General features: G+C 42.0%; 1 protein-coding gene across 1 annotated transcript in view; it reads left to right on the forward strand.

The window, feature by feature from the left end:
* mctp1a (multiple C2 domains, transmembrane 1a) overlaps positions 1-22,717 on the forward strand; it is a 137,037-nt gene that overhangs the window by 60,713 nt on the left and 53,607 nt on the right. The window contains exons 3-9 of the mRNA XM_030780967.1: positions 8,953-9,095; positions 9,480-9,559; positions 9,936-10,047; positions 12,438-12,476; positions 16,180-16,344; positions 16,978-17,108; positions 18,741-18,927. Coding sequence (XP_030636827.1) covers positions 8,953-9,095; positions 9,480-9,559; positions 9,936-10,047; positions 12,438-12,476; positions 16,180-16,344; positions 16,978-17,108; positions 18,741-18,927 — 857 coding nt within the window. The remainder of the gene's footprint in view (positions 1-8,952; positions 9,096-9,479; positions 9,560-9,935; positions 10,048-12,437; positions 12,477-16,179; positions 16,345-16,977; positions 17,109-18,740; positions 18,928-22,717) is intronic.

The raw sequence follows: 22,717 nt of genomic DNA on the forward strand, positions 1-22,717 counted from the left end.
CTCTGCAGTAAAAGTCTTACCAGTTACTCTGACATTGGGACCTCCTTATGTGAACACTTTGCCAGTGATACAGGTCCTGTAGTGGACAGCATGTTCCTCAGTGCTTTATAACAGGGTGTGGCTGTGGATTGGGTTTTAAAAGTGAACTAATGGAGAAAACTGATCTTATGTAGACGTATAAACTCATAATAGTAATATTGTAATAGCCTATTGGAGTTCAGTTTGTAGTTTGGGAAAGCAATTGGCTACTTTGTACTCCAGTCCTGCAGTGTGAAGACCTTGAACATTTTGACTTTTAATCCCATTTAGCCAAGTCCAACCAATGTTCCCAGACAGGGATCCCCAGTGTTTATTCATGAGGAGAGAAAATCTGTTTGTTTCTTGGTCCTGATGGGAGAGGATCGGTTCCATAACTGATCTGGAGTCAGTAATCCCTTGGCCCTGTTTGAGTATGTGAGTGAGGTAGCAGTGCTCTCCAGCCCCTGAACAGATTGGAGAGCTCCAGTTCAATATTAGATTTTTTTTTTTTTTTTGGCAATGACAGTCGTTGGCGGTGGCTGGGAACTGAACTGAATGATGGAGCTTAATTATAATTTTGATGCATTATTCAATGTCCCCGCTTTTTTTAGCTCCCCCAGTCCTCTGTGGCCTTAGTGAAAGTAATGAATAGATATTTAATAATATGTCAGTCATTCTGATAGGTAAGCAAGAGATTGGATGTGTGGGAACATTTAGTTCAAGTCCAATCTTTTTATCCAAATGATCTATCCCACTTTAGCATCATGGGAAACATTTTCTTTCTTTTTTTTTTTCTTTCTTTTTTTTCTTTTGCGTGTGTTTTATAGCAAACTGTCAAGCATAGTTAAGCAGTGTGAATCAACTCTTGCCACTCAAAATGGACCTCCTCATATTGAACTCACTTATACACCATTCAGTGCTGTGTAAACTTTTTTTTTTTATAAACAACTTCTATTTGCAGAATAATATAAAATCACATAAAAATATAAGAATTTATTGCTTGGTTTTAGAGACTGTTTTCCTGGGTCAGCCTGGTAAGGGAAGGTTTCCTGTGAGGAGCCTTTTGAAATGACATACAGTTTGAAAGCTTGGTTTGGTCCTTTAGGGTGTAACAGGAGGGAGAATAGATCCATCCATCCTGTTTTTCCCTTACAGACACAAGGCCTGGCCTTCCACTCAGACAGCACATGTCCAGTTTTCAGTGTCCACAAATGAGTGTCTGTGCATGTGAACGTGTGTACGGGCACGAGTGTGTGTGTGTGTGTGTGTGTGTGTGTGTGTGTGCGCGCGCATGCGTACGAGAGAGAGAGTGTAAATGTGTGTATGTGTATGTAAATGTGTGTATATCTGTTTATATATGAAAGTGAGTGTGTGTGCATGTGTGTGAATGTGTGTATATCTGTTTATATGTGTGAGTGAATGAGCTAGTATTTGCGTGGGTTTTTTTGTTTGTTTGTTTGTTTGTTTGTTTTTAGCTCGGTTATAAAAAACGTGACCTTTGTCTGAAGAGTCTGACTGAGGCTTAATTCATTTTTCCTCTCACTTTCAGCACTTCAGTGACCAGAGACTAAGCTCAGCATTCAGACAGGGAACAAACAGGCACACGGGAGACGTTTGTGTGTGTGTGTGCGTGTGCGCTTGTGTGTGTGTGGTGGTCCAATAGGGAAGATTTGAGGAAGCATGGAATGACTTGTGTTTGGTTTTATTTTTGTTTGTCTGTGGTGGGGTACTCGGTTGTGTGTGTGTGTGTGTGTGTTTTTGTGTGTGTGTTTGTGTGTGTATGTGTGTGTGTGTTTGTGTGCGCACGTGTGTGTGTGTGTGTGTGTGTGTGTGTACTTGTGTGTGTGGTGGTCCAATCCGGAAAATTTGAGGAAGCATGGAGTGACATGTGTTTGTGTTTATTTTTGTTTGTCTGTGGTGGTGTTCTCGGTTGTGTGTGTGTGTGTGTGTGTGTGTGTGTGTCAGAGAGAGATCTGTGTTAGTGCAGTGTGAGTGGACACCTTGTGGACTACCGCCATATTTCATCATATCACAGATTTAGGACCAACGTTATCCTTGTTAGGCAGAGGAGCTCTGGTCCTGTGTGAAAATGGGACTTGTTTGGTAGTATTGAGCCAGTGCGTTTGCCAAGAGGCAAGAGGGAGAGAAGAAGAGAGAACAATTTGTCTTCATCAAACATTTCTGTGCAACGCTGACCCTCTAGTTGATCTGTTTCTTCTGAAGCTTTGGGAAAATCTTTGAATGTTTGATCATTGATGTGGGCTGTCTACATTGGGTATATTATAAACTGGGAGAACTGCATTTGTTATGTGAGCAGTAGTTTTACCATCAGAGCAAGTTATGCATATGTACTCACCAAATTGTTAAGTCATTTAATAAGGTGATTCTTTTGGACAAAACTAGCTTTACCAAGATCTCTCTGTCTCTGTCTCTGTCTCTGTCTCTGTCTCTGTCTCTCTCTCTCTCTCTCTCTCTCTCTCTCTCCCTCTCTCTCTCTCAGCAGTGTGTGTCCATGACTTACTGGTTTCCCTATTCATTATTCATGAGTCATTTAGTGTTGACTACACCATTAATCCCATTGACAGTATCCATTAAGAGCAGAGGCAATGGACTCTGCACTGGCCTTAATGTGTGTGTTTGTGTGTGTGTGTGTGTGTGTGTGTGTATGTTTGCACACTTTGACTGCTGTTTCCTATCTGGTGGAGAAATTGGACAAAGTGTGAAATTCGTGAGAGAATTTTCTGAGGATCAGTGGAGGCCCAGGTTTTGCATAAAGCTATGACACACTGCCCCTTTATGGTAGCAGAGGGTGTTTTTTTTCTTATCAAGCAAAACAGTGGGTGCACAACCACCGCTTAACCTAATCTTACACCTCTGACACAACACCTCTGTGAAAATTGGCTACATTGACAGTCTCTGTGGTGTAACAGTCACTCAGCACTGATCTTGATATGATCTTGACAGAAGAGTTACAGATCTGACCTCTGATTGGTTCATTTCTGTGTGTGCATTATGACATCATTTGAATAGCATGAATCAAAGTCTGCTGTTTAAAAAAGGCATCTGTAAAGATCTTCGAGATCGCCGACTTTCAATATCAATAAAGGTTCTGAGCTTATTTATCCCTTGAAAACTTGGCTATCTCTCTGGGTTTTGCCACCAGCACTCATTCACACATTAAACTGAGTCAAAATTGAATTGGACAAAGACAATTGGCTCATGAGTCAGCGTCCAATCGGCCGTTCAACAGACGCTCTAATTGAAGGAACCAGAATCGAAATGGGTTTCTGAGCCTAAATGAATTTATATCAACTTGCCTTGGTATAAGAGAGTCTCGGTCATTGCTTCATTCTTCTGAAATGAGATTAAAAGCTTGTGAAGAGTTTAGGTTTGGAGGTTAGTTTGTCATAGCTCTGTCCAGTGTCTGCTCTCCTAGCCTGTAATCTGTATGGTTTTGCTAAGAGTGTTAGTAAATACCAGTGAACACTAGGATACACAGCAGAGGAGAAGTTCAAGTTCCTAGATGGGCTTATATAGTATTTGTATAGGGCTTATTGCAATCTAGATTGTCTCAAAGCAGCTTTACAGCGATCGGTGCCTAAACCCCCAGCGAGCGAGCCCAAGGTGACAGCAACAGAACGACTTGTATTACTTAACTTTATTACTTTATGAGTGTGTAAACCTTTTCTGTGAGAGACAATGAATCGCTCCAAGTTGTATTATTTAACCCCAAGCCATCGTATTATCAAGACCCAGAAGGACACTAGATAAGGGCTGTAATAAATTAATAACTGGAAAACCGATTTTGTAGCCTGTTGTTTTGTATCTGTCAATGGCCTACAAACAACGAATTCTAAATTAGCTAGCGTTGCCGCTGAGGCTAGCCGTAGCACATCTCCCCCCAATTAACCATATTTTTCACACTCCACTGACTTTATTGAACTCACAGGGTTTACCCCTGTGCTTCCATTACGTTTTCCAGCCCACTCACAACTCTTGATGTCTTAGATGAACCTGTGAGACTGATGCACGCCCACTCAGAAAGGAGCCCAGTGCCTCTCTCTCCATTCACTTTAATTTCATGCTCCTCAGCACCCGGGACGGAAGCAGATTTTATAGCTCTGAGAAGAGATGTGCGTGCGAGTGAGTGCGTGCATGTGTGTGTGTGTGTGTGTGTGTGTGTGTGTATTGATTCAGGGGGATATATAACTGCAGTGTGACCCCTCTATAAACTCCAGAAACACACACTCATTCACTTGAATGACGTATTGACTGGTTCCTTCAATACTGAATGGAACTTCCCCAGGCCTCAGCTTCATATTTTTGATGTGAGTCATGGCTAACGCCAAGAAAGTTTGATTCAAGTCGCTGCTAAATTATTCTGGTCGAGTTGAGTGAAAGTTTCTCTGTCCGATCAATTCAAGGCAGACACCCCTCTCCCATCCCTTGCCCCTTCAATACTTTTTCAGTCTCATCCCCATCAACCTAATAGCAAATCATTTCAGCTCTCTCTGCTGGGTAGTCCTGTTGGGCTGTGGCCTTTTTGAGTGTTTGCACTATAAAGAGCAGTGGGGTACAGGAAACAACATTTTCCCTCTACAACCCATAACCTCCTGCTAGCAGGTTAGAAATGCCAGCAAATTTCACTCTTTTAATTTATTTTAGTGCCATGGGCAATAGCCTATCAAAGCCCTGTTCAGCTGGGCGTCTAAAATGATCTTTCCCGCCCGTCTGATGTCGTAACAGTGCCTCAGGGTACCTCTGAATGAGTCTGAGTCAACGCAAGTCAAAGACACAAAATAACAAGGGTGCTTAGCTGAGAATGCATGCAGCTAAAATAGAGAGATAGCTCATTATGTTGCAGTTTTAACCAGGTTTGTGAACTCTGTGTATGTGTGTGTGTGTGTGTGTGTGTGTGTGTGTGTGTCTGTGTATATGTGTGTGTGTGTATCAGAGTTATTTAACTGGAAGTTGACAGTATTTGGCCTCTTTGTTCCCTTGGTTGTCGATTCCCATCAAGGTCGGTGTGTGTATGTTTATGTTTGCATGTGTGTGTGTTTTTCTGTGCAGGTAAATTTCATGCCATGATGCTAATCTAAAACATGCTTGGTAATGGTGTTAGACGTTATGAGTGCAGCTCTGATGGCATTAGACAGAGAAACATGAGACTGATCTACATTATTAGCAGTTAAATATAGATAAAACAACAGCAGAGATGCCCAGTACTTACTCTGACAGTAATGATCTCTGTCAAGTATAGAGGTCCACTTACTCATGTTAGTGATGGTAGAGTTTATGCAGATTATAACGTGAGTACAGGGAGCAATAAAACAGTCATTCTGTGTAGTGGTGTCTTTTCTCTGTCGGCCAGGTCCTCCGAGCGAGTATGTCTCTTTAAATCAGCCTGTGTGAGGTAATGAACGCACTATTTCAACGCCCCATGAAGCCAATCTAGAGGAGAACAATCGATATTGGCACCAAACGTCCGGCCCACTGCTTTAGTGACATTTTGCAGGGCTTCTTATGAGAGCAAAGTCCCATCAAACTGAATTATGACAAACACAGCGTAATGGTCTGGCTGTAAACTTAGCATGGAGCACCGCTGGATCAGGATGCTTCGGTGGCAACATGACTAATGCTACTTAAATGTGCTGGGGTGGGGTAGAATGGTGTGTGTGTGACTTGTTTGCGCACATGTGTATGTGTGTGTGTGTGTGTGTGTGTGTGTGTGTGTATGTGCGTGTGTGTGTGTATGCGCATGGGTGTGTGTGTGCAAGCGCGCACGTGTGTTTGTGTGTGTGTGTGCACAGATGTGTGCATCTGTGTGTATGTGTCTTTGTGTTTGTGTGCGTGGGTGTGTGCGACTGCGCATGCGTACATGTTTGTGCATTTGCGTGTATATTAGTATGCAAGTTGAGTGAACCCAAGCACAGTGTATTGCTGACATGTATAATTCACGTGTTTTCTGCTGACGGTCACCCTGCCTCTGTCCAACATCTCACACAGAGGCGCTTTCGTGTTCCCTCTGGCCGCAGGACGTGAGGAAGCTGTCAGCCTGTGACATCTGATTGTCTATTACACAAACAGAGCTGTGATGATCAAGCAATCTTATCCCCCTCTGGCCTGATGCTCTGTTCATTGGTTCTCACCCAAGAAGAACACCATCTTCCAGCTGGAGAGATTACTTAAATCAAAGTGTTTCCTGAAAAGAGAAGGTCGTGATACACGTTTTCTGCTTAAATAAGTGTTTCACGGAAGAGTTTGTTAGAGCACCGTCTCCAGATGGGTGTTCTATCATGTAAAATGTTTCCTGAAAAGGGGAGGACGTGACTGGGTTTTCCACACAAAAATTCTCCCAGAAAGATGTTCATAATGGTTCTAACCTTTACATAATGGTTCTAACCTTTACAGTGACTCTGCTCATAAACTTTGTCATCTGGAAATTCTGCATTAGAGGCATTAAAATATTATGAAGATTTGATATTTTTACCCATTTGATCGAAACTTGTATTATGCTTTGTGTGTGTGCATGTGTGTTTCTCAGGGATGTCTCTCATCATTGTCTTACATGGATTAAATGCCAGAGACATGGATTAAATACCAGAGACATAGCAGACAAACACTGACTGTGTGTTTAAGCCTTTTAAGATCCATCCTTTGGGCCTTTAAGATCCATTAGGTCAGTGTGTCAGTGACCCTGTGAACTTAGATGATGAAGGTTTGCGATGATCAGGGGGAAAGCCTTTGGCAATACATAGACCACACATGAAATGACCATAGACTGAGTGCTTAGTAAAGGCAGTCTGTAGTCCTTTGAAGGATCTCCTATTCTACTGTGATGAAACACTGCCACCTGTTGGTCAGTCTGCAGCAAAACAGAGCTATGGTGTCATGTTTAGCTGTTTATCTTGCTTAGAAAACATTATTAAATTTTTTTTTTTTTTTTTTTAAAAGCCAATCCTCAAACCTTTTTGAAAATACAAAACCTGGAACACCTTCATCAATCTTTCTTCTCTTCACTCTGTGCACTCTAGATTTTGGAAGAAGCAACTGCGGAGCTGTATTTGTGTAAATTGGCCCTAACAGTGAGAGGTAGTGTGAATGGAGAGATAGCAGGAGGTAATGAATGACTTATAAAAGGTTAATAGTGTGAATGGGGGGTTTAAGGAGGAGAGAAACGATAAAGTGATGGGGATAAAAAAAAAGAAGGGATAGTGTGACTTAGAACATCATTGGTGTCGCTGGAACCTGTCTATACGTAGAATTAGTAGTGGAGGCATTGTGACATCATCAGGTTTTGGAGTGCTGAGGATGTTTGAATTTTAGAATGTTCTACCAATGCTAGTCTCTGGTAAATTACTAGTTGCAATGTTTTCTTCCAAATATTTATATGTGAGGAAGAAGAAGAGCATGTTGAGGACAAGGGAGAAGAAATACTATGAGCTGATGATCAGTACATTGGATTTTTCAAGGCAATTTAATTATGAGCTGGTGTGTGACTTTAGCCTTAATTAAATGAAAGTTTTCCGGTACATTTAAGACATCATTGTAATGTGTGGCTGGTTACGCTAAATGTCTTACTAATGTCTTTTTATGTCCATACAGAATGATATTAGTTCTGTATGCCTCATAACACGCAGTACCATATGAGGCCCTTGAGGCCTGGGTCTACAGTTTTTGGGGGTTTTTTTGGGGGGGCGGGGGGGGTGTAGGTAATGTTGTCTGATTGTCACATGAGTGAAAAATCATCACAACCTCAGTTTTATAATGACAGCACATTCAATGACATTAACTCTGTGCTGTACTGTCAGCCGATCAGAGCTCATGGTCTCAGTCACATGACTAGAATCCTCTCCTCAGGCAGTGCTATGCAGGCCTGTGTGACCTTCCCCAGAACCAGCTGAACAAAATCAAACACATCAACCAGAGAGAGAGAGAGAGAGAGAGAGAGAGAGTGAGAGAGAGAGAGAGAGAGAGAGTAACACAAAGAGTGAGTGTAACAGAGGGAGAAAGAGAGAGAGGGAGGGAGAGTGAGTGAGAGTGAGTCTGGAGAACAGAGAGACAGAGTAGCACAGAAAGAGAGAGAGAGAGACAGAGAGGGGAAGAGAGAGACAGAGAGGGGGAGAGAAAGAGACAGATAGAGAGAGAGAGGCTGACTGCTTATTTGGTATATGTGAGAATAATGTGCACATCAGAAATGTACATTTGTCTAAATCAGTCAGATGAGGTTTAAGATCATCGCTGTCATGTGAAGCAGTCAGTTTTTCCTGCTTTTTATTTGAAAGAGATGTAATCTGAATAAAAGAGACAGTGAATTCTCTTTAATACTAAACAGTTTGACCATGAAAAGAACTTAAAGACAATATCGATTTCTCGCTGGATTATTGTCGGTACGAGCTGGATTGGAGTCCATCGAGACAAACGTCAGCTGGTCCTGCAGAGAAGCCTCAGTCGTGTTTGTTTATCCTTGGGGCTTTTGTGTTGAGTGTTTCAATGCATAAACACAGTGGGAGCCATTGACAGCTCATTAAATTAACATGGCACTGTGGTTTGGCTCAAAATACCACAGGCGGTCAATTTGTCATATGAGCGTCAGTGAACCATACACTCTCCACAATCAAATTTTGCAAATGCAAATGTTTATTAAGCATTTTTCAACACATTAATTAATTAATCACCCAATTAATGGCTTAATCAGTACAGCTTTTGCTTTCAATCAACTCTACACATTATAATTGTATTTTACTGTTTGTTTAGTACGTAAAATGGTCCTGTGTTCGTATGGCTGTATTTATCTGACTGAATGTGATGTCTGGGTAATGGATGCATTCATATCTCTTTATTAGAGTATAACTGTATGAAAATGCTCTGTCATTCTCATTATAGTCACATCTAAGATAACTGTCCTCTCCACCTCCTCTCTCCTCCTCACAGGAACCAGTGACCCGTATGTGAAGTTTAAGATAGCGGGGAAGGAGGTGTTCCGCAGTAAGACCATTCATAAGAACCTTAACCCGGTGTGGGACGAGAAAGTGACCCTGTTGGTGGAGAACCTGAGGGAACCGCTCTATGTGAAGGTAAAAGAGATGAAGGCCGTGGAGACTTCTTAAACTCCAGGCTTTTGAATTTCATTGGCCAGAAAGGATACAGAGCGATTAAGGACCAGTTTGTGTTTAATCAGTCAGAGTTTGTCAATACTGAACCATTGTTCTCAATGACCCATTTATTACTTCCAGGGGTGTCTTCATGTAACTTTCCAAATATATTGTTAGATGTATTATGCAAATTTCTGCCCAGTATTTTATCAGTATTCTTCTCTAGCTGTAATAATTTGATGTGATCTCATAAAGGTGATAAGATAATTATATTTTTTATATTTACATTCTTATCGGTTACCTGAAAGGTACTGACTGCTCAACATGCCCTGATCTGTTGCTGTTTTTTAACGTTCCTCTCTGCAGGTCTTTGATTATGATTTTGGGCTGCAAGATGACTTTATGGGCTCAGCGTATCTTTATCTGGAGTCTCTGGAACACCAGAGGTACATCCTCTTCTTTTAAAACAAACTGCATCTAATGCTTACAGTGATGCTGAATTCTCACTGAAATACTGTTATTTGTAATAGCGCCCTCTAGTGTTTGTACTGGCAAATGTGAATTGCAGTACTATACTGATTTATCTGGCCTCTGCAGTGTTTTCTCTGGGTGTTATTTTATGCAGAATTACCTTTTAATATATTTTTTTTAGTTTTGTAGGACTTGTTAGTGAAATATCAAAGACATGTTCACTAATGCTTTGCTTTGAGTGTCATGAACACAAACGGACGCACGCGCGCACACACACACACACACACACACACACACACACACACGTACTCTTTTTAAGATAACTGCTTAGCCTGTAATGGTGTTGTTTAGGACACTGGATGTGACCCTTGACCTGAAGGATCCTCATTATCCCGACCATGACCTGGGTACCCTGGATCTGGCCGTCACCCTCTCGCCTAAAGAGGGTGATTTCAGAGAAGCTGTGAGTTTCTTTTCTCTCTCTCCTTTTTCCTGTCTATCTTACAATCCATTTTTTTTCTGTCTGACTGACAAGTGATTGGTGTCAAGAATGTTACCTGTATGTGTCTTGGTCGGAGAGCTGCTTTCGACATTTGGTGATTGGAAATATTTTTTCTTTTAAATTGAAATGTTGTATTGCAATATAAAGAAATATGGCACATACTTTAAAAACAACATTGAAAACGTGTTCTGTTTAATTATTAATAACGTCCAAATACCTCATGCATAAAAACATTTATTTTTGTAGAATCTCATTCTCCTCCTTTATAACGTCAGTGCTGCATTGCGCAGGTCTGCAAACTGTCTGATTGATTAGGATATGAGACAAGGAATGCTGTTCAGCTAAAACTGTTTGGAAAGAATTACACCTTATCAAATATTCATGAAATCAAAGTCGCTCAGGAAAGCATGACAGAGAAAAGACACAAGACTGCAATTATAATTTTCATACATCTGAACTGATCTGGGTCCCTCATTAATATTCAGGTGATGCTCTCGACACACAAACAGCTGAGTTCAATGAATCTGAACTCGCATTTATTTTGTCAACTAAATAATGACTCACTGCTGGTCGACCACATACACACACTTCCCAGTTAACCCAAACAACACTCTTCTGTCCACAGCCGTGTAGCAGAGGGGAACAGTTTTCACTGGGATGTTATCGCTAGCTGAGGTCATGAATCAACACTCTCAGTGTTTTGTGTCAGTTCACTAGGCATCTCTGAGCTACACACTACATGTAGTGTATAGTTGTGTAATATTCTACATAACTAATTACACAGAAGCACATGACGAATAGATTTTTGTCTTTAGTGCAGGTGTTGCCTTGACTGGATGCAATCAGTTTCTCATATGCATGGAAGGAATCTTGTCCCTGGAAAAAACATTACACATGTACACACATGCATACAGAAACACACACACACACACACACACGTGCACGTGCACACACACACAAACACACACATACCCGTGAACACACACGCACACACACACACACACATTCTCACAGTCACAGAAAGTTGTTATCATTAGCATTCACAGAGAAACACTGTGTTTGAAGAAAGAATAGCAAGCTCTTGGTCAGAAGATATGTGCTAACTGTGCAGTTAGTTACTCTTTGGCTGAACTTGGAGTTTGAGAGTGAGCTATTTTTTCATTGTACTCATAATTTTTCCTGTGATAATGTCAGAGAGAGAAACAGGATGCATGACAGAGATATCAAGTATATTGTTTTATCTGATTTACTACCAAATTCAAAATGACATTCTCAAATCAAGGTTTTATATTGCTGCCTTATATCCAAGCTCTGGGAGTCAGGGCTTTCTGCAAATGTGCACCAGCACTTTATGATGCCAGTCAGAAACATCAGCGCCATCTGCTGGTGGTTGTGTAGAACTGAATCTATTTGTAAACCATGCTTTATGTACACAACACTGGTTAATGATTTAAAACTATGAGCCGATGAAAAAATACATTTTCTCCTGGTTAGTGTACTGTAGTTTTGAAAAATCTGAAATTAAAAAGTCACTGTATTAAAAACAAACAAACAAACCAATGTACAAACAAAGAAAAAAATGTGCAATGAAGTAATGGCATTGGTAACTGATTTTCAGGTTATGTCCTGAAATTAAATTTGGGTGCTTGCTTAATCATTTCAGGTGACTGTGCTGTGTGTTACTAAGTTATGGTAACTATATGTTAGTTCATGTTAAAGTGCATACAGTCGTATAAGCACATGCACTTCATAAATCCCTCTGTGTTGATGAGTTCTGAATGGCAGTGCTTTGTGTGTATGAGTGTGTGTGTGAGTGTGTGTGTGTGTGTGTGTGTGTGTGGCTTAAGGTGGCTGCCCCTTGCTCCCCAGCCCTGCCCTTTGATTACCTGATTTTCCTTTGGACATATCTAAGACCCACTCTGACAGTTCTCATTTTGAATTCCCATTCTGCATTTAGTGTTTCTGGTCAAGTAACACTGTCATTAGAGCCTCTAACAAAGAACTTTTAACACCTTTATAACAAATGCATAGAAGTGAATACTGAACACATTAATGCTTAACATTTACCATAAATGACACCACGCCTACTTTGTGGAGATTTTACTACTTGTAAAAAACATCATACAATGGTAAAATTATGAACCCTCATTGACTGAAGCATTCAAAATCTCTGAAGTGTCTAATTCTGTGTGAATGTGTTATGTAAGTGTGCTATGAAATCCTTACATAAAAGTGTCAATCAAAACACAGCCTCACAAGGTCATGCTGATCTGAAACCAGCAGTTTTTGCATCCGTCCTCAGTAAGGGGCCTTCAGGGGATGGCTTTATAATGGCTTTGTCTCGTTTACAGAATATGCTTTTGAGAAGGAGCTGCAAAAGGTCCAGTAAGGTAAAGCACAGCATGCCCTCCTTTACTGAGTCACCCTCTTCCTGCTGCCTCTGCAGTTCTACACTCAGTCTGAAGGGGGCGGTGGTAGCATCTGTCTTTCGCCTCCTGTGTCCCAATCATCCTGATTTCAGTTGTTTTGTTTTTTGTTTTTTTGTTCTTTTTTTTGTTCCAAAGCTAGCTTCCTTGTGTTTCCAATCCTTTATTTTCCACATGCCGCAGCTTTCTGCAGATCTCAGCATTTACAAGTTGAACGCCACCTGGTGGTGAGAATGTGAAAGATCAACTGAAATTTCACACAAAAAAGGGCGGTGTTGACCTGGATCATTTTGCCTCAACATTAAAAAGTTGGTCATACGTGGTCCTTGCTTTAAAAACAAAACAAACAAAATAAAAACTTACCTTACCTTTGAGTCATTTTGTTTTTGCTGAGTCCTCATAAACACAATATTAAAACTAGTTAATCTGAGGACTGAACAGGGGCAACATCCTATATTTGTATGAAACACTTAAATATTTCATGTTATAATGAGCTTTTGCACTGTGGAGCATCGGCAGCGTGGTGAAAATAAAGATGAACCTCTTCTCCATCCGTATCGCTTTGGCTGTAAGGTGGCTAAAACAGTCAATGCCACTCTTTCCTGTGAGGGGAGAAGCAGAGCAGTGCTGGAATTCTAAAACCATTGTAATTAATCCTGCCATTCTGACTGAGACACAGTATGTGCCGTGCTTGTGTTCCATTGTCCATACAGCACTGTAATCATCTGCTGTATGAACAATGTGACGATATATAGATGCAATACTCAAGAACAGAACGGACCATCTTTTCCAGATTGTATGATGCAGTAACACCGGTAATGTTTAATAACTTAAGTTAATGGTGAAATATGCATTTGAGAACTTCAGGAAATGTTGTTCCTCGGAGAACATAATAGGCTGTTGGTGAGGGGAAAAGAGTATTTGGTTTTTTTTCTTTCCAAAGCCCTCTGTTAAGCCAAAGAATTCTCATCTTTTTGGATTTTACATCCGCACTTAACATTACGAGAACAGAAAAGTGTAAAATCAGTGGTTTCTCTGATGTTAATGTGGATTCTTGTTTGTTGAATGTATTGATAGTCATCTCTATTGTGTTGTATTTTGAGAAGCCTGGTGCACATTTTGTATTTTTCATGTTTTGATTTCTCATCATGACTCCTTGAGTTTGGCATTTTGTTTTCTCATGACAAAGATATGATTGTTTATTTGTGTAACTTCCATTCTCTGAAATGGGGTATGAAGACGGTTGCATGCTGGTCTGGGGTCAGTCTGTAATCACTGGTCCATGCATGTAACATTCATATGTTTTGTAACTGGGTCTGAAGTATCCACAGAATGACCTGCCAATCAAATTGCACATTTTGAAAGCTAATATCAGTTGAAAGCTAATATCAGTTGGTGTTTTTTTACGTGAACTGTGTGTCGTACTGTATCAGAGTGGATGTCTGTGAGATTTACAGTATCTAAGATCTAAGAGAGATGAATTATCTGTTTTTTTAAGACCAGGATGGTTAGAATAACAGCAGAGAATACATGTGTATTCAATGCTAAAACATGTCTCTGCAAATTGAGGTTAGGGTTCTCCTGCCAAGTTGGAACTTTAGTCTTGTGTTTAACTTTTGTTGTGGCCCAGAAACATAAAAGTGCCTGTTTAGTGAGAGAGAGAGAGAGAGAGAGAGAGAGAGAGCGAGAGAGAGAGAGGATGTTCTACTGTACACCATACTCCAGCCAGAGTCTTTGAAGATCCAAACTGGGCCAAGCTAGCAGGAACACGGGAATACAGCACAGCAATACGCTAACTATATCTACACACCAAAGGCTTGCTCATGGGCACTTCTACTGCTATTTATATTCCTCATATCTCTTTAATGAAGCCATAATAGTATATATGATGGACTTCATCAATGCAAACAATGGAAGTCTCTATGAATATAGTGTATTCTCTGGATTTTCAGAGAACACTTTCAACTGGAGTTCCTGTGGTAAACTCAAAGTCCAAAGTCCAGACTCCAAAGCAATTTCAGTAATAGCTTAACACACAGTTAAGAATTTTAAAAGAACCCCTTAATTTTGCTTACTTTAAGCTGAAATCATTTAGTGGTTGTTTGCTGAAAAAGATTTTCTCTTTCGGTTGTCAATAAGTGGTTCTTCCTTATTGGGTTTTTAGAGTTTTTCAAACCGTTGTGTGTCCCTTGATGGAGGATTGTAAAGCAGTGGTGTCACAGAGTTCCCTGTATAAACTTTGTTTTTTGGCATGACTGTGTACATTAACATCAGACATCTTTCCCCATGGAGGCATGTGTAGCAAAAGCAACAATGTACCAAAAATATATCCTTGAGGAACACCAAGGAAAAACATGCATGTTTCTGTTGTAAGAGGCAACCTCCTGGTTAAATAAGTATGATTTCAAATAAGGGCAATGCCAAAGACACCATTATCACAGCCTGTTTGAAAATGACTATTGTTATGGGCGGTTTTTACCCTAAACCAGTACTGACTGGCTAAATGCAGATATTGATAATCAGTTAGTAAAATCAGTATTGCCAGTGTTTGGTTTAAACAAAAATGTTCATGGTGGTGTGGTAGTAGATTAAAGAAACACTGATCTTTCCTGTCAAATGGATCTATCAGATCTAAAACACCAAGAACAGAAACTTCATATAATTTTGGAACTATATCTGAGAACGTTCACAGCATCTGACTGTTTATACTATGACCTGGTACATTAAGCAGTCCCAGACCAGAGAGGAGAAGCATTTCTGAAAAAGACTTTGGAGAGAAATGGAGCTAATGATCACTCTCTTTCTGTGTCTTGGTTCTTCATGTGAGGCTAAACAGAGAGTGGGAATAGCCTGGTTTCTGCTTTAGTCAGCCACTTAGCACTAATGTCTGGAGGAAAAGCCATTATCATTAGCTTGGTCTCAACATCAAAACCTTATGTGCGTGTATGTGTGTGTGGGACAGAGTTTATTCAGAGTTTAATGAAATGCATCTGAAACAAAAGCCAGGCTAATGAGGCCTCCAAATTAAGCACAGAAACACAGAATTATCATATATAAATGTGTTTGTTTGACAAACAATTTTGATGTCTTACTTAAAAAATAGAAACTGTTAGCAGCAGCTCAAATCATTGTTCAAAGCGATGAAAAGCAAAGAAGCTGTAGATAATTTAATTGTTGGTTTTTTTCACTGTTGCTTATGACTGTACTATATAAATAACAATCTGCAGAACGCCAAATGAAGGAAATGTAGAACAGCGTAGCGATGCAGGAATGTCTTGTTAGTGAGTGTTGTGTTAACACAGCAGAAGCTGACAATGTACACTGACTTTTTTCTGACTGCGATGCAGATTCTGCTGTGATGCATTTACGTGTTTTGGGACTCTTGTGTCCTGTGTGTCCGTCTCTGTCATACTGTGCAGTGACTCTGTGTTTTATTGTGTGTTGATGTGTTTGTCTCGTTTCCTGTGAGACAGAATGTGTTGTGTTGTCTTATCTTTCTTGTTACCTCAGCTGTCTGGGAGCAGGCTTCTGATGGGGTGTTAACTGAATATATATGTGCGTATTTGTTTTTTAATCATAAAAGACTGTTAATCTGTAAAAATGTGTGTGTGTGCGCGTGTGTGTGTGTGTGCGCGCGTGCGAATGCATGCATGTGTCGGGTCAACAGCACCAGAGTCTAAGGTTATCAGAAGGTCACAGGAAATCTCAGCTGTGGGTAGGAATTGTGAGCATCAGTCTGATCGAGGGTCGTAACCTCCAGCCCATGGACGCCAACGGCCTCAGTGACCCCTACGTTAAGTTCAGACTGGACCATCAGAAATACAAGAGCAAGGTACCCCCATCACAGCACTGCCGGCGTACGCTGCTCCCAGTCTCCTGTAGGCCCGAGATGGGTGCATGACAGCGCTTTCACCTGCCTGTTTGATTTTTAAAGTCAAACTCACATGTTAATTTGCTTACTTTGGAAGGTATTGTCTTAAGTTTTCCATTCAGAGTTTGTAGGGAAAAGCACAACTCAACTGCTAGCAGAGATTCCTTTATCCAGGCTTGTCATTTTCCAATCATTTATCACCAGATAAATGAAACAATTACCACCTGTAAATGGGTGAAGAAAAGCTTCAACAGAAGATACAGAGCACATAAATACAAAACATACACCTGTTGCCTCATTTGTCATTTAATTAGGAAGTTAGATGCGATAGTAACACTATACTAAAACTTAGTTTAGTTTAAGATAATGCTTATTATTCCAATGTAATGTGACTCTTGTACTTGATATTGTCTCTGTTTTCACTGAGAATGTAAGATTGTCATGAGAGTTTTGTCAACTTCAGTTTTACTTCAATTGTTGAGTCAGGTCTGGGAAAAAATGATTAAATTATGATTGTAATGATCAGATGTAACACACACACACACACACTGATGTCCACTCATTACTATTTTTCCCCCCCCTGTTTGTCCTCAGACAATACCCAAAACCCTGAACCCACAGTGGAGAGAGCAGTTTGACTTCCACCTGTATGAGGAACACGGAGGCTTCATAGACATCACTGTGTGGGACAAAGATGTTGGCAAAAGAGACGATTTTATGGGCAGGTACGTGTGTGTGTGTGTGTGTGTGTGTGTGTGTGTGTGTGCTAGCGTGCGTGTGTTTGCATGTGTACTTTCTTATGCCTGTTTTAGTCATATTGTTACCTATATACATGTCTACCTGCAGAAAAATCCCATGTAAAAATAAAGTGAAGATCCTTGTAAAACATAAATCCGACAGGGATATGATTTCACAGAGCGTAGTGGAGGCCTGTACGTTGAGTATTCAGGGGTTTTACTGTCTCTGAAAATTCAGCAGCTCCACTAAAGAGTAAACATGAGGTTGATGTTTTAGATGTGTTTGTGTCCTGAGAAAAATACTATAAAAAAAGGGCACAGGAGCCATTCCTCCAAATGGAAGGATAATTCAATTGTAAGATATGCTGAATGTACGAGAAGACAGCAGTTCCTGAGACGCCACAAAGTAAAATCAATAGAGTTGGTAAAGACGAACCAACGTGTGACCTGCTGTTTTTGAAAAAACAAGGTGAACTGTGGGTAACAGTCCTGATTGGAGTTGACCCCCCGCACACACGCTGCCCCACTCTGAGTCACTGACAGATGAGAGGAAACGGGTCGCTGAACGAGTCATTTTTAAAGTTTCTCATTCCACATGTTATCAGACACCGTCCTGTTCAGTCACTCTCAGAGATACTGTGGGACTCCATTCAGGTCTTTGACCAGAAAAACGTGTGTGTGTGTGCGCGTGTGTGTGTGTGTATGTGTACACGGGCATCCTTGAGACGACCCTATTAAGTGTGAGGGACAGGAATCTAATGGCTAGGGGAAGGGCAGAATGATGGGGTAGCAGGATTTGGCAAGCCAACCTGCCACTACCACTTACCCCCCCCCCAACTCCCACCTCACCCCCACCACCATCAGCACCACCCCCAACACCACCATCACCACCTTTGTGCTTGTTGCCATTCATAGAGGTGCCACGTCTAAATCGGTGTGGCTGCCTTCCTGGTAATTGGCTATTTCCTTTGGCTTTGGCATGCCCATCTGTTTGAGTGTGTGTCTCCTGGGTCCTGTGGCCTGTTTGGCCTCTGCTGATGTCCACATTACGTCTGTTCTCAGGATTAGGTCAGGCAGTCGTTAAACACTGCACACAACCTAGACAGTCTCTAACACATCACTGACAATTTGTCACTTCCCAGGATGAAAAAGAGGAGAGAGGAGGGGGGATACGGGGAACGGGCTATACCCCTCCTTCACTCTACATCCTTGCTTTCTGCCCTGACCGTCTTTGATTTGACTGATTTGATTGGATTTATCTATTTAATTGCTTAATGACTCAGTGTTTAACTTCCAAGAAAGTTCAGATGAAGGTCCTGTGCCAGCCCTTTCTCTCCATCTCTCTTTTTAATCCCCTTTCTGTTTCCCTCCTTCACTATCTTGATCTCCACCTCTTTGGGTTTTTGTCTTTTTCAAACTGCTTTTGCCTGTGTCATTGTACCAGTATTTACATTTGCTCTATGCAATCACATGTTAGCAATTTATAATAATGTATACTCATTGGCTCCTTCACTATTTGATTTAATGTTACCATTTGTTATGTGTGTGTGTATGTGTGCGTGCGTGCATGCGTGTGTGCCTATGCATGTATGCGCGCGTGTGTGTGTGTGTGTGCTCCAGGTGTCAGGTGGACCTGTCGACTTTGTCTAAGGAGCACACACACAGGTTGGACCTAACGTTGGAGGAGGGGGAGGGCACGTTGGTGTTGCTCGTCACTCTCACCGCGTCTACCGCTGTCTCCATCTCTGACCTCTCCGTCAACATACTCGACGACCCGCACGAGAGATGCCAGATCCTCCAGAGATATGTGAGTCGAAATGGCACAGGGTTGCCAGATCCTCTAGGGATGTATCAGTCTAAATTGTACAGGTTGCCAGATCTCCCTTAGATATGAGTGTGAGATCAACATTTACAGAGAGATGAGTGTGAGAGATATCTCTCCAAACCTCCTTGCACTTTCTTGTCTGAAAAGTGTGTGTGTGTGTGTGTGTGTCTCCATGTAATGTACTGTGTGGCTCTTATGAACTTGGTGGAGCACAAGTAACGAAATCCTTAACTGTAGAGGAGCTCCACTGAAAAGGTATATTGAAATGGTATGACCCCGAACATGTATGTGTATGTGTGTGTACATGTGTGTTTCTTTAAGAGTTGTGCTCTAAAACTCCATTTCATGTCCCTCTGTATGAAAAAACTAGAATGCTGATTGTGTGTGTGTGTGCATATATGTTATGGACCTGTGTGTGTGTGTGTGTTTGTGTGTGTGTTATGTACGTGCGTGCGTGTGTGCGTGCATGCGTGCGTGCGTGCGTGTGTGCGTGTGTGTGTGTGTGTGTGTCTGAATTGTCACTCCGTTGGCCCACTCTCACAAACCTGGAAGCATCTCAACGGCTTGACCTCCTTTTCAGAGTGGCTCAACCTCTGGGGGCCTGAGATTGGTTCAGGCTGCAGGGACTGTGGGACTGAACCTCCTGCTCCTCCATGGAGAGGGATGGGAGAGGGAAGGAGAGAGGAGCTGATTGGGATGGAGAGCAGAGGAGGAGAAGGGTTTTTTTTTCTTTCTTTCTTTTTTTTTTGACAGGGTCTTTTGAGGCGTGTGTGTGTGTGTGTGTGTGCCGTGATAAAAGCTGATCTGAAAGGAGCCCAGTGTGTCTGTGTGAAACCCCATTGGCCCTTGGTGGCCCTTGGAGCCGACACCAGGCACAATATGCTGTGTTTTTCCCCTTTGTTTTTTGCCTGTTAACCCTTCGATCCCTGTCACTCACAACTCTCTGAACCCTCTCCGCATGCCACTAGCAAGGGGGACATCACGCAATGAAAGAAAAGCTGCATCTCACCCTATTGACACCCTCAGAAAGCATGCTCTCGCAGCTGTTCTGTTCTCTCAGAAAGACACAGAGGAATCATGGGAGAGTTTCTCTGCATCTCCCTCAAAAAACACGCGAAGCTCCGAGTCTATGAGCTAACAGTGTGTTTTCCTGGTTACGCTCAGTTTCTGCAGCTTTTTTTCTGTAAGTGTGTGTGTGTGTGTGTGTTAGGAATTCTGTTCTAATTGAAGTGAAGAGTCCTGCTGTGAGTTGTGTTTGATCTCTGGTGGAGCTACGGCGAAAAGCCCTCCACAGGCCAAACGGAGGGTGGGTGACCTACATAGCCGTCCGTCCATCTCATTGGCCGTCGTCGCCTCCTTTACGCGCTGCAGTACCTTCTCTCCTCCAGAGGGAGGAGCTGTTGGACCGGGCCTGGCTTTAAAAAAACGACTGTCCGCCCTCTGAGCGAGGGCGACGGAGGGAGGTGGTGGCAGATCAGGGCGACTCGACCCACGTGACAAAACGGGAGGGGTAGACGTACAAAATGAAAAGAAAAGCTATTTCACCTTGCAGAATCAAACCCTCCCTTTTTTTCTTTTTCTTTTTTGTCACCCCTCTCCACCCTGTGAAGGATAGCTGTTTTTCTCTCTCTCTTTTTCTCTCTCTTTCTCTCTCTCTCTCTCTCTCTCTCTCTCCCGTTTTCCCTGGGTCTCTCCTCGTCTCTCACTCGGCATGCTGGCACTCATTAGCTGGCGGATGCGCTCTCCGATGGGGGACAGATAGGCTTTGGAATGGGACAGGGCTGAGAGAGGTCTGGGATGGTGGATATATAAAAGGGACTTTAATTGCCCCCCCCCCACACACACGCACTATTAGCATATTCCTGTCTTCCCTGTGCTCAACATGCTTTCAAAGGGAGAATTTAATAAAGATGTACCTTATCAAGCCAAGCAGATAACACAGAGTGTCTGTGCTAATACTGCACCATGCTCCGTAAACAGATTAGCTTAGCCAAGGAAGTGGTGGACTGTTTGTGTATGTGTGTGTGTGCATGTGTGTGTGTGTGTCTATGTATGTGTGTGTGTGTGTGTGTATGGAGCGAGGAAGAGGAGGATGAGGAGGGGGTGTTGGGAAGCCGAGCTTCAAATCTATTCCCTACGCTCTATCACCGCGGAATCAGCTGTCTGCGAAAATGGGCGCGCGTGAAAAAGTCCTCACCGCTAGTTATCTTCACCACCTCCTCTAAAGACCCAACTGCCTGCTGACGTCCGCCAAACAAATAAACCATTTAAGGCGTTTGGGGGGGTGGGGAAGTAAGGGGGAGGGGGGTGCTCTTTGAAGCGCAGATGCTCCTTTATAAAGCATCGCTGTCCGCAACCATAAGTGGGGGCGAGGGGGGGGGGGGGGCGGTGGATAGCGTAGTGTGCAATTAAATCTCTTAATGCAGAGAGTCTCCTGCTCTATACGCATCATTAAAGTAGCACAGACGTATCAGATGACTTTCAGCTGTTTGCGTCTGGAATGGGTGTGTGTGTGTGGGGGGGGGGGGGGGGGGGGGGGTGGTAAGAGGGCTGGGTCACTGAATGCTTCTTCAGTGCATTAAAGAAGATCCTGAAAGGGGATGAAGACGTCTGCCGTGAAAAGAAAAAAGGGCCTACATGTCTGTCATTTGCAAATCTCGAGCACTCCAATTTATAAGGAACCGTTAGGTTATATGAGAGAGATAAGACACACCTGAGGGCTTGCTGATAGATTTGCGTCCTGTGAGTCTACAAATACCAATGAATGCTATACAACCATTCAGTTTCTTCCAGGAAAAAAAAAATTGAAGAGATCCAACTAAATTTGACTCTTTTTTTTTCCCATTGTGTACCTGTCGTAACACTGCTCTACAAAGGGAGATTTTGAAAGGGAGGAATGAGTTGGTTCTGTCCTAACCAGTGTATGGAAAATCTACTCATTCCAGGATTGCCAGTCAAAGCAAGAGACAACACGCTAAGATACAATGGAAGAGTTTAAATATTAATGTGCTGTAATACTTTTCCTTCTGTGTACTATTTATAGACTTCAGGCTACTTTTTATTTTTATAATTAATTGTTATTTTTATATTTTTATCACTTATTTCTGTCTAGCTGCCTCATAGGCACAGTGATTAAGCAGGCAGTGTAATGCAGTAGAGAGACACTGTTCAGAGAGGAATCTGCTTATTACCTGTGGAGGGATACTGTATAGTGATGTGTATTTTATCTACTACAGGGGTGTTTACAGAAAAAAATCTGAAAAATAAACAACAAAACTGCACATCTGTAGGTATGTACTCTTATGGTTTACAGCAGGGTGTAATAATGACAACATGGTCCAACTCTCAAATCTCCCTTTGTCTTCTATTGTTTAACCAAGTGAGATAAATCTATGTATGAATCATCTATCATTTGTATTAAATTATACAGAATTATTAAAAGTAAAGCTTCCAATATAGCAATAAAATAGCAATAAAATAGCAAACACAAACATTGTCCATTGGGATACCATGTTCTCTATGGGCTGTATGTATGAGAAGCATTGGGGTTCAGTCTGGATGCTGACATGGGAGAAGCATTGGGGTTCAGTCTGGATGCTGACATGGGAGAAGCATTGGGGTTCAGTCTAGATGCTGATGACATGGGAGAAGCATTGGGGTTCAGTCTAGATGCTGATGACGTGGGAGAGGCATTGGGGTTCAGTCTAGATGCTGATGACGTGGGAGAGGCATTGGGGTTCAGTCTAGATGCTGATGACATGGGAGAAGCATT

The sequence above is a fragment of the Chanos chanos genome, chromosome 1 (assembly GCF_902362185.1).
Source record: "Chanos chanos chromosome 1, fChaCha1.1, whole genome shotgun sequence".
Taxonomy (NCBI): domain Eukaryota; kingdom Metazoa; phylum Chordata; class Actinopteri; order Gonorynchiformes; family Chanidae; genus Chanos; species Chanos chanos.